The sequence below is a fragment of the Vulpes vulpes genome, chromosome 15 (genome assembly GCF_048418805.1).
Source record: "Vulpes vulpes isolate BD-2025 chromosome 15, VulVul3, whole genome shotgun sequence".
Taxonomy (NCBI): Eukaryota; Metazoa; Chordata; class Mammalia; order Carnivora; family Canidae; genus Vulpes; species Vulpes vulpes.
Window position 1 is genome coordinate 54,471,235 of NC_132794.1, and position 13,239 is coordinate 54,484,473.

The window sequence follows — 13,239 nt, forward strand, 5'->3', positions numbered from 1 at the left end:
GGAATGGTCAATGCTGCTTAAAAAATAAAAGTATATTTCTCTAAGAAGTTTTAAGATCTTACCGACACAGCCAACTCGAGTTGGGTTCAACTCAAAGTCGGGAGGACAATCACAGGTATAGCTGCCTGGAGTGTTGACACAGTTCCCACTGATGCATGTGGTTGGATCCAGACACTCATTAACATCTAAGACCAAACAATGAGGGGCACAATTATCAGCCAATGTGGGGAAGACATCACCACAAAACGGTAGCACCGAACCTGGGGCCCCCAACAAGAATTTTAAGAGTTACTAGTTATAATGACCCCTAGGGATACAGTCTTCTACTTCTGAAATAAAACCCCTCAGGAAGGAAATAGGTCATCGTCTTTGGTCTTTTTCCCCTGGAACACATTTAGCATTCAAATTTGTCATCAGGAGAAAATATAACTCTGGAACTAGGAAAAATATTCCAGTCAAGGTAACTGAAAGCAAAACACTACTGTGACCTCGGTCAACCAAAAATTCAGACACAGGTTTTAAGAAAATATATTTAATATGTGTGGCTTGTTATTTCATCAAATTAGAGCAAGATGTCCCAGGGAAGCCTTGGGAGCAGGCAGGCAACTTCTGCTGCTGGCCCAACTGGGCATGCTTGCCTTGGTCCAGCTGAGTACGAGTGCAGACATATGCATGAGGCTTAGCATGTTCCTTCAAGCTGCTAAGAGTTACTCTCCCATCACTAAGGCTGTGTGTAATATTTCCCTTTCAGTTTCTGTTCCAAAAATATGCACAGGATTCCAGATTTAGGACATGGGTTTTGGCAAACAGTACCCTGTGTAATCCTTTTGTCTGTTTTGAACACTCAGGAAATGCTCAAGAACAGACAAGCTGACTCAGAGAGAAGGGAATGGGGACTGAGGGTGATACCTTCTTCTCAGGTTTCCCACCCACCCCACCTTGGATCTGGTAACCCTCTTGTAGGTTCCACTGCAGGAAATTCATTTGTTCAGATTGCACATGAACGTGGAGCAGTAGGGCAGACTCAAGGAAATGAGACCAGACAGAATGATGCTGATGGTAAGGTAATCTGGGGCACTGAGGAAGGGGTATGGGCCATGGTGTGCTAGAGGCCCAGGTTGGTGCGATCATCGTTTTCAGGAAAAAAAAACACAGGAGAAAAATGCCTAGGGAGGAGAACCCTGGTCTAAACTTATTTTAAGGAGGTGGTCATGATGGTGGTGGTAGTGGTTGTAATCTGGAGAGCCACTGACTCATAGCTTGTTTAGGTAGCTGGAAAAAACACATATTTTGCCTGAAATCCTGGGCCTATCCTAGAGCATGTTTCCTCAATATCCTTGAGTGGACTACGGTGGCCTGGGAAAGAGAATTGCAAATGTCTTGCAAAGTCCTAATTCAGTGCCAAAGGGAACCAAGTGACAGTCTACTAGGTGCTTTAGCTCTTCTAATTTTTTTTCTTATGTTCCCTGAGAGTCCCTTGATCTACATGAAAACCATCTATATGCTAGGAATCTGTAGGCAAGTTCTCTGATCACCTTCTCTGGCGACTACAGACAGGTCAGGCTGGCAAGAAGTGGGTGTTACAGTGGAGATGTGCAAGGAGATAAACTCATGATCCCAGAGCAGGGCATGGCCTTCAAAGGGAAACTCTCTGAAAACGTGCCTAAGGAGAAAAGGAATAGCTAGGAAACCTTACAGCCAGAGAACTTCTGGCACCTTCTTTGGCAGCCATGAGCTTGCCTGTGAGGCTACAGATCTTGCTCTTTCAAAGACCTGCCATTCTTTCCTGTGCATCCTTACATGTAGCCCGTTTCAGGGAATTTATTCTGTGGTTCCTGTTGTTTCATCTTCACTTTTCTTTTGTGACTGAATATTCTTGTGAGGTTCCGGTGAGGCCCCAACAGCCAGGTCCCCAGGACACCCAGGGGGAGCTTCCGACGGCAACAGATGTCTTACCTGTGCAGTTTCCGCCACTTCTGTCCAATTCGTAGCCTATCTCGCACTCACAACGGAACAGGCCAGGAAGGTTGTGGCAAGTTCCAAAAACACAGATGTTCGGTAGGGAGCACTCATCGATATCTTGGGTAGGGACACAAAGGGGGAGAAATGAAACTTTATTTTTTGCCAAAGGAATTGCCTCATGTCATTAGGCGCCTGATGTTATGAAGAAAAAGGCTATCTGACGTCAATCTAGGTGCTTCTCCTGTAGCCTGTTAGATTATCTGCCATATATAGGAAGCCTCATAGGTGAGAAATCACTTTTTTCAGCCCTCCCCCCCTCCGCCCCGCCCCATGACATGCCAAGCAGTAAGCTGAGCATTACAAATGTAGTTTCTGGTGTTTCACACAGGCCCATGTCACTTTGGTGAAGTAAGAGTCAAAAAGGCTACCTTAGACCCAATTCTTTAGGGGTTTTTATTCACATATAGTCACTGTTTTTATTGTAGGCTAAAATTCTACAAACCACAAAGGATCTGCGGTAACTTTCATAATCGGTTTTATAATCCTCTCTATCGGGGATCCCTGGGTGGCGCAGCGGTTTGGCGCCTGCCTTTGGCCCAGGGCGCGATCCTGAAGACCCAGGATCGAATCCCACGTCGGGCTCCCGGTGCATAGAGCCTGCTTCTCCCTCTGCCTGTGTCTCTGCCTCTCTCTCTGTGACTATCATAAGTAAATAAAAAAAAATTTATAATCCTCTCTATCCCTAGAGCTATGCTGGGTGCTATTGTCGATGGAGATCTAAAAACTGCAGACACTTCTTTCAGGCCCTGATCCCCGTCTCACGTTAACATTCTGCTTGTGTAATTGACACGCAGGCATTGCCTTGAAACTGGCTTTAAATAGCCATAACCTTTCCACCGGCAGTGATTTATATTAAGAACAAACAAACAAACACAACCTTCCCTTATAGCATGAAAAGAAGCAAAACTTTGACTGTGACTATTTATGTTACCAGAGGTGGCACAGTACCTGTTTTGGTTGGATGTTCAGAGTAACAAAAGTAAACAGGCATTAGGCACACAGTCAAGAGAATAATCTGGTTTCTTGCCTCAGAGGAATTTTGTATCAAACTCTGCATATTTAATATAAATGGTATAAAGAACACCTAATGGTTCCATAACAAAGAAAAGTATTTACATAGAACTATATGAGAGAATTAGTATACATGTCATAGCTAAAGACTGATTTTGAGTTAATGTCCTGTTAACAAGCAACAATTATTAGTTAAGACATTAATCAGGGTCTTGTTTAAACTTTTACTGTCAATTGTTATCATTTGTTTATTTCTACTGAAATCTTTTTAGTTCACTGTAGATGCTAATTCTTCTCGGTGAGAGATAATGCACTTAAATTTGACAAGCATGGGGAAAGAAAAGAACCTTGTGTTTCCTAGTGAGAGCTATCCTTAGCTAAGAGGCTTCCAGGATTCTTCTTGTCTGACCAGCATTTCAGGAAGACAGAGCCTTGCACTGAGAGACAGCATGACATACAACATTATCCCTAGGGGCCCCCTACTGAATGGATTTGCAAAAGACTGTTCCATGTTCACATATATTAGATATTTAGAGACCATGTGAGACATACCCAGTACATTATTCTGCATATGGAGAAGATTATCTGCTCTTATTATTTTAAAGCTTTTATTTCTAGACACCAAACCATGGCAGAGATTAAAAACATATTTAAAGAGACTCCTTCAATGGGACATTATTGGAGGACAGGTACTTTGAGCTCCTTCCCCTAGCAATGGGGATAAACAGGTTGCATTGAGCTAACCACATTTGGTTAGCCTGTCTCTCCTATGACCAATGAGTGTACTCTTGCAGACCATCTGACCAAGGTTGGATGTGCAGCTTGTGACCAGAAAGCTGAGATTTTTCTCTGCACAAAAGAAATGGTCCAGCTGGAGACCTAATACCTCCACAGACTGAACTGACCAGCTCAGATGTGAAGCCAAAACACACCTTAATTTAAAAAAAAAAATCAGTAATGTTTAAATAACATAATCTTGTCAGGCCCTGCAAGTGCCCCGGCAGCTTCCCCATCAGTTACCTTCACAGGCTTTCCCATCAGCACTGGGCACAAAGCCCATGTCACATTCGCAGCGGTATCCTCCCGGGGCATTCAGGCACTGACCATTGCCACACAGATTCAGGTTCTCAGAGCACTCATCAAGATCTACAGCCAGAAAGATACACAAGTTACTCTTCCTCAGTTAGGAGCTTTTCAGTTCCTCAGATCTTTCATTTATCATTGCCAACTCCCTGAGAGTAGTGGAGTCTCATCATAGTTTGTATTTGATACATTTAAACCCATTCTTTCTTTCCCTTTGAATGTTAGTATTGAATAGTCCATGAATGTGGGCCTTGGATTCAGAATGCTGAATGCTAAATGCTAAATTATCCCTAATGATGTAAAATGAAGAATAAGTCAAATGAATTATTCAAATTAAGGCTTTCACGAGCAGGGTCGTGCAAAGGCGGACACATCCATGACAGGAAATAATGTGCCGTGCTTTGTGCCTATTTCTCAGGTTTCAGACTAGGCTCAGATGGGCAGCAAAAGACCTAGAACAGCAACTATAGAGGAGACCAAACATTCCTTTCTGCTCCATCTCTACTGAGCTTTGCTAATAAGCACAGGCACTAAATATCAAACACACAAATCATATATGCCTAATACATGAAACTGAATATTTTCTAAGGAGTAACGGGAGGTTTATGATGACAAAACTTCACTGGGTTAGACATAAACAATTTCAAATATGATAAAAATTTTCAGCAAGTTGAAAAAATTCCAGGTAAACCACTGACTACGCCTTAGTCTCTTTTATGTTTGAATGGCGTCTTGCGAGCAAAATGTTCAGGATACATTCATTGATGCTTTCAAGTCATATGAAATGGATCTCAATATCTTATTATGATCTAGAATGTCTGAATCTCTTTTCCTTACATAGCTTTCTACAGCAAGCTCACTCTTGGGTTTGGTACAGAAAATAACAGTGAGAAATAGGCACAAAAATATAAAGGCTAAGGATTGTAAAAGGAAGTATGATTTTTTTTAAGTAATGACATCATTGCATACAGTGATACCCATATCAACTATATAACTATATTTAGCTTCTGAGGTCTCCCTAATTGACCTGACACCAAATTTCCATTCCCAAGAGATGTAGTTTCAAATACCTAATCTTTCCTGCCAAAAGTTGACTATAACTGTCCAAACAATGGACAGTCTGAGAGATGGTGAAATACCTGGCTTCTCTGATTGCCCTTTATACAGCTGTTTCCAACATGAGCCTACCTGTACACGTGAATCCATCACCCGTGTATCCTTCTTTACAGAGGCAGCGATAAGAGCCCATGGTATTCTTGCAGTCTGCATGTTGGCTGCACATGTGTGTTCCATTGGAGCATTCATCCAGATCTAATGGAAAAAAGTCACATCATTATGAATAAAAAAGCATCACATTTACGATCAGTAGCATACAAATTTTTCTTTACAGAATTAATATTTTCGTATTTATAACCTATGCAGCTCATGAGAAGCAATTATTTTCCAACCCACCCGTGCACTTAATGCCATCTCCAATCCATCCAGGGCTGCAGCTACATTTGAAGCTTCCTGCTGTGTTGGTACATACGGCGTGTCTGTCACAGTTGTGTGCTCCAATTTCACATTCGTTGATGTCTGGAAAAATAACCAGTGGTTAAAAAAAAAGTTTAGCACAGATGCCTTTTTGGTCTTTTAAATAACTTAGGAACAGCAACTAGCAACTTCAAAAGTTGACTCACTTTCACACTTTCCATAGTATAATATAGATTGGTTTAGCATCCACATATATAACTCTACAAACATTCAACAGCTTTAAATTTCAATTTTTAAAGGACAATATGATAATAGCTACTTGCTATTATTAATTCTAATTATCTTCCATTATTTTAATTCCATTAATCTTTCATTGTCACTGAAAACCAAAATGAACCTCTTTTTAGTTGAAGACCTTAAAAAGTGATTTGCCTAACATTCTATGGTAATAACACGCATGGTCACATGTTTCTATTCTCAATATTTTTATTAAGTCAACTATAGAGTAATGGCACATTGTTATCATACCTCATACAAACAAAGGAATACAATGTTGTTGGCATGCTAGAAAACTTTTTCACTCATATGCTATATATTAAATATATTTTATTCTTAAATGGAAATACTATATTATTTAATTATGCTTTATTTCTATAAAAGTTTTACTTTAGGCATTCCTAATTCAAACATTTGCAGAGAATTTTCTTTAAGGCAATGAGTGAACCATCTTTCCTCTAGCTTCTTAGACCTCTAGCATCTTGGAGACCCAAGCCTTCTTGCATATTTCATGTAAAACTCAAATCAATCCAATGGAGATTTTTCTGTAAAAGGAATACCAGATTAACGTCACATTACTGTCAGAAAGAGGCATCAGGCCTAAAGTGAAGTCACTTGTGCTAAGCCCCATATCAGTAAACAATGGCTTAATACTTAACTTAATTACAGCCTCTTCCAGGAATGAAACTTTTAACCAGTCAGTCTGGAGTTATCTGGTTAGCACTAAGAGGTAATCTACCTGATAGACCTATAGGAAGATGACCTTGCTGAAACAATCTGCTCTTCCCTTGTTTCTCTCCTTCTTTCTACCCCTCAAAGCCTTCCATTTTATACAGCTCCTTGGAGCTCCTTTGAATTTGCCAGGTGGGACGCTGCTGGATGCATAAGTCATGGAATAAAGCCAATTTACTCAGTTGAATTTGATTTTTTTTTAACATCACTAAAAGACTCCAAATTCTTGAAAGTTCTCCATTCTCCAAAATTCCATTTCCAAATTTAGCCAAGATAGATTCTATAACATAAAAGTGCCATAAAATATAAAGTGAAATGTTTTATTTTCTGTGTTATTGTAACTTATAAAAAGAAATAAACATTTGGTCTTTGTCCTTGATTCTGGAATAGAGCTCCTAAAACCCTTGGAATTACCTAAGTGATGAAAGCACAAAGGTGTCTTTTGTAAGATTAATGAGGTAATTTTGGACTTCACCTAAAAATGGGGTTTGTTGCCAGGAGAATGAACCATGTGATTAGAGGGTTAGAACTTTCATTTCTACCACCCTGACCTCCATGGGAGAGAGGCTGGGGGTTGAATCACTAGCCAATGACCAATGGTTTGATTAATCACATCTATGTAATGAAGCTTCCATAAAACTCAAAAAGATGGGTTTAGAGAGCTTCTGGATTGGTGAACATATGGAGATTCAGAAAGAATGTCTTGCCTAGAGAAAGCCTTGAAACTAAATACCCCTGCCCCATGTCTTGCCCTATGCATCCCTTCCTTCTGGTTGGTTCTGAGTTTATCCATTTATAATAAACTAGTAATCTAGCAAGGAAACTGGTTTCCTGCATTCTGTGATAGGATAGAGAGGTGGTGGGAACCTCTAATTTATAGGATTAATAGCCAGTCATTCAAAAGCCCAGGTAACAACCTAGACTTGTGACTGGCGTCTGAAATGAAGACAGTCTTGCGTAACTGAGCCCTTAACCTGTGAAGTCTTTCACTGTCTTCAGGCAGATATTGTTGTCAGAATTGAGTTGAATTTTAAGACACCCTGCTGGTGATCAGAATTGAAATTGGTGCCAGAATCTTTATTGCCCAAGATGAGTCCATAATGAAAGACAGGGACTTCACCTTATAATAACTTTTTCATTAACTACGAACAAGAACTCTTAAGCATGGGTACAATGACTCTACATGGAAACCACTGTCTAACACAAAACTTAGGTCAAGAAGGATCATTTTGGCATGTGAAATGTTGCAAGAATTTTCAGCGGTCATTTGAAAAGTGGTATGAAAAAGAAACCAGGCATGCAACTTGTGTTTACCCTTTTGTTTACTTAAGAAGCCCAATTAAATGATTTGAAAGTGTTTGGAAACACGCTGCTTGCCAAATGTTCCATCTGAAGCCCTGAAATGGTCTTGGGATATTTGGCTTCTTCATAACTTCGAGAGCAAACATAAAATAAAAGAATGACATTTTTCCTACGGAAATACTTCATAACATCACTAATAATCATAAAATGAAAACACGCCTGAAGAAAGTTCTTACAATTACAATGTATTGTATGGGTGAATTTTAATGTAGCTTTGGCAGCCACATGAATCTATTGAGTTATTAAAGCAGGTCAAGGGAGGCACATACCAAGCAGCTTTAGACTTGTGACTGGAAGCTTTAACCAACTGAATAATTGAGCACGGCACATTCCAAGGAAATGAGGAGGAAGGCCAGCCCAGGGATAATAGTGGTAAGTATGCACGGAAATTCAAGAAAAGTAAGCCTGACCTCATGGGCTCCCAAGCAGGACCATCAACACTTCTTCTTCCTCAGGTAATCACTCCCCTCAGAGTTAAGGACCACTTTTGCAGAGTCCTATCTTCATTTCCCTCCTTTATTTGTCCTGATCTCTGAGTTAAGTAGAAACAATGAGCTTCCCTTGCCTAAGCACTGAAGCTACTAAATGTTATAAAGTCAAGAAATTTTCTAATTGGAAAAAAACTCAGAATTTGACTTTCCTAATTCTCAATTGCTCAGAGGAGGATACCATAGTCCCCAAGCACATGGGGACTTTCTAGGGCCCCAAGGTCAATAAGTAGCAGAACTCATTTCTAAGTCTGTCAGAACTCATTTTCCCTGTCTGCTGCTTGGCACTCTTTCTCTTGGGCCACAACAGCCTAATCGTGCTGATTTCTTTATTCACATAAAGACTTTATTCTAAGTACCACTTTATGGAGTTTTAAAAATCTTGGTATTAACAGACTTGTAGAAATTTTCACTAATCTTTTCTACTAATACAATTTTCAGAGATGATTGTAACCTGTCAGTCCGGTAATTCTGAATTGTTTTCTTTCCAATTTTCAAATGACCAAAGATATTCTGATTTTCATATGGATTATTTTAGCTTTCACATTTAATCATACAATTAAGATTTCTTTTAAAAGGAGCCTCCTTCCATCTTTAAATCATTAATAATATGTCAATATAAATTTCTTTTTTTAATTTTTTTTATTTTTTGACAATATAAATTTCTAATTGAAGAAAATACATGTAGTTTTCCTGCAATGTTCTCAAGGTGAAAAGAAATTCCATTGGCAAGAAGCCATGTATCATAGGCTTTAGGATACTAGGAGATGATACTCAGGAGACAATATTCAATTCTTTATTTTATGAATATTTAAGTCATCATCTCAATTATTTACTCTTAATATGTAATAAATGAATTAGAAAGAGTTGGTCATAAGATGTAGAGGCATCTTTGAGTAAAAGCTCTTTGCATGTGTGTATATGTGCATGCATACTATTGCAAATTATTATTTATTAATTATTTCCATGGCAGACTTGGGCCTAAGACTGCACTTGATTATAAAAGCAAACAGAAGGGGAAACTGAGCCATAAGGAAAACAAGCAAACAAAGTGCTGTATTCAAACATCTACTCTTCAATAGTGTGAAGGAAACATAGCACATGCTTGCCAAGAACATCTCTTTCTGTACAAATGTTCTCTTTCCCCCACAAGTTTGCTCCAGACAGAAAATTCCTTTTTAAAGATTAAGAATAAGGCCAAGCCAAAAAAAGCAAGGAAATTCAAATTTAGGGCTGACACTGCAACCTCCTTAACCCCACCAAAGTTCCCTCACAAAGATGCAAAGGTCCTACTTGCATGGCTGTCTTGACAGGCAAGGGTGTGGTCTGAGCAGACACCAGTACAGGTTCTGGGTGTGTCCCACTGACATTCAAGTAAAGGCTTGTGCTCTGAGCTTCTCTGGCCTCTTCTGCCAGTCATATAAGGAGAGGCTGTATTACCCCCACACACCTGCCTTCCTGTCATCTGGGCATCAATCATGGCAGAGCTGGCACATGGGAGATCTCGTTGACTGGGCATTGGGGAAGAGGACATTAGAATAAATGGAGAGGCCAAACATGAAGGCTTGGATTTCTCAATTTGGATCCAAATTTGAGCCAAGACTGTTTAACTGAACACCCACGGAGTTTTCACAGGCTGACAGCCAGTAGAGGACAATTAGCAGTGATAAGAAGCTGGAAGTAAATGGGTACAAATTCTCCCTGAGTCCTGATGGTTTGGAGTATATGATTCTCTGTCATGGACTAAGACCTATGAGTAACATTTCTCATGTGAAAAGCAGCCGAGAGTTTGAGAAACAGCATTACCCAGCTATGCTGCTATTTTAACTGAAAACAATTCTGATTTTAATGGCATTCTTTCTCACTAACCAACTGAGTGAGCACATGATGGAAGGTAGGTTCTTACAAGTGAGTTTGTGAAAGCCAGGACCCACAGAGATGGTACGTAGCAGCAACCTAGTTCTCCATCTTCCAATTTGTTGTCTAATTACAAATCTGTGAAATGAGGAGCAGAAGCCTTGCATGTGGTCCACAGACTGGAAACACTGTAATCCAGCCCCCATAAGCTAAGGACAGAAAAGCTGTGTTCTAGATATTAAGCAAATGTACATTCTCCTTCCATTAAATTGAATGTTCTCCTCAGCATACCCATGAACAAAGCTTAAGGAGAAAAAAAGAAGCCCTTAACATCTGTGTGGGCTGGGAATGTAAGTCGGTGGATTCGGAGCACTGCTAAAGTGATTGGGAGAAAAAAACATGTTTATTTGTTAAAATGGAAACAATCAGTAATGACAAGGAAGCTGAAATATTTAGACAAAGCTGTAATGGAACCCAGAGGACATTTTTTGAGTTCTCATGAAACAAAGTTCTCTATGAAATAGCATACATATTTTTATAATTCCTTTATAGGGTACTCATATATATATATATGTGTATATATATATATATATACACATATATACACATATACATATATGAGTATACACATTGTATGTCTGTATACATATTACATATGTACAAAAATATATTTACATATCATCATCAAAAACATTGTTCCAGGTTTGTTCTTCACTGTTATTTGTGGTGTGGTTTGCTTATCCCATTAGGCAAGATACGTATCTCTATTTACATTAGTTGCCGGGGACATTATAAACACTTGTCTTTAACATGACTATCACCAGGGAAACTTGATGATATTCTAAGCGGGGAGTGACACTAATTTTAAACTAAAAGCAGGCTAAAAGAGCCCTAGTTACATGGTATTAAAAATACATTTTGGCTCAGATTTTTTAAAACTTGTTTTTAAGTATACCAAACTTGCTGCCAATTCCTGTTTGTGTACGTCATTTCCAATCAAATGTGATACATTTGGATGAATTAAAGTATTTACGGAGGACCTCTTTTTTTCCCTCCCTCATGCATCCCCTCTTTCCATATTTCACTGCAGGGGTGCTTACCTAAGAGGAACACTTGCATAACTACAGAGCACCCTGATAAGCTGTTCAAGCTCATGAATCAGTGGAAGAACTAGCAATAAAATCTGGAGTTCTACTACTTCACGTGAGAATATCACATGTCGTGCTGCTGTGATATCAAAGAGGCTATGAAACTCCAATTTTCTCCCTACAGTGCTGGCTGGGTTCTGTGAAATTGAAAAGTCATTTTAGGCTACAATTTAAAAGTAAGGGGATGTTGGCCTTAGGAAAGAATAGAGTATTTCTTGGACCTCAAATCTAAGTTTCTGTTCATGAGATTTACCAAAAGACTGCTGTTCTTAATGTAAAACTGGTGTGTCATCTCATCTAATATAGAGTACATGGCTCTCATCACCACAGTGCAAAATCAATTATAAAAAACAAGCCTTTTAGAATACCAAGTAAGAGTTCCCTTCTTAAATTGATTTCAAGCATGTATCAGTAAATAGTACTATAAAATTTTGCTGAACTAGAAATTATGTCTTTAAAATGGCTTCTCGATACTGTGTCTGCAGGTCTCATTTTACAATGACATTGGCTACTATTTATTAACCAGCTACTATATACCAAATATTGTGCCAAAGGCATTATATATATATACATATATATGTGTGTATATATATATATATATATCATTTACCTAAAATGATATTAATATTGTATGAGAATTTAAGCTTTCTTTAGGGTTAAAGGCCTAAAATAATCAGCCTCTGCTCATGCCTCTGATTTGGAGCATAAAGTTCTAGAGATCCTTTTCTTATAGGGAATGAAGACTGATGGTCCCATTAGATTAATTTCTCCCTCTGTAAGCCTCTTGGTTCTCTGGGATGGATTTCATGAGTTTAACTGAACCAAACAATGGTATTAGCCTGTATCAGGTAAAATGGAATATGGAACAATCTTATCTTCCCCTTCATTAGTGCCAGAATACCACCCCTTACCTCAAGTCCTATACTTATCCTGAGAGCTTACAATAAAACATGAACCACAGACATATTGTATCCCAGAGAGCAACAGATGAGATTTTAAACACTGTGCCACTTATTAGAATGGACTGCTGACCATGCTTCATAGGAAGATTGAGGAACATAGTGAGCATGAAGGCATTCTAGCTTCATACTTCTTTTTGTAATTTGGCTAGAATTTGTCATTTTTTAACCAATAGTAATATTATTGGCATTATCTTGTATATCTATAAATTTGAAACTTAGCATTATTGGACAGTTTGGAATGATAATAAATATCCTTGCAAACTTTCTTGAAAAATGTTGATATAATTAAGAAAGGACATTTACCACATTGCCAATCTGCAAATATTTTAATGTTCGTTTCAAATCACAAGGGCTGGCCAAACTGGCTTTTGGAATTAAAGTCTGTTATTTGTAAAGAAATTATGCCATTACCTAATCAAGCTCACCATGATCTCCATTATGTTTTAAATTATGTTATATCCCATAATCTGTTATATTACTACAAGTAACTATAGTAAAACTTTATTATATTATTCCACATACTTATCACCATCGCCTCAAATTTGAAAACACCAACTAAATGCTTAATAACAATATCATCCACACAGAGTGACTTCTTTAATTTGATGTTTAATAAAATAATCTTCTACAAACGTTGTGAAAAGATTTTTTTATGGATTACTGGTATTAGACAAACAAAATTACAAATGGTTTAATTATCACCTCATAAAGTTTGCTAAGTCCCAGGAATTATTTAGGCTAAAGCAACTTAATATATCAAAAGCACACTAATTTAAGGAACTGGAAGACTGATGAGAATTGATGAAAAATATGAATTGTAGGATG

At 38.4% G+C, this 13,239-nt stretch overlaps 1 protein-coding gene across 2 annotated transcripts in view; it reads right to left on the reverse strand.

The window, feature by feature from the left end:
- FBN1 (fibrillin 1) overlaps positions 1–13,239 on the reverse strand; it is a 225,988-nt gene that overhangs the window by 53,190 nt on the left and 159,559 nt on the right. For both annotated transcript variants that reach the window (XR_011997378.1, XM_072738473.1), the window contains 5 exons: positions 5,569–5,691; positions 5,305–5,427; positions 4,054–4,179; positions 1,957–2,079; positions 63–185 (listed from right to left, as the gene is read on the reverse strand). Coding sequence is in view for 1 of the 2 variants with exons in the window: in XM_072738473.1 (XP_072594574.1) it covers positions 63–185; positions 1,957–2,079; positions 4,054–4,179; positions 5,305–5,427; positions 5,569–5,691 (618 nt within the window). In the remaining variant the exon portion in view is untranslated. The remainder of the gene's footprint in view (positions 1–62; positions 186–1,956; positions 2,080–4,053; positions 4,180–5,304; positions 5,428–5,568; positions 5,692–13,239) is intronic.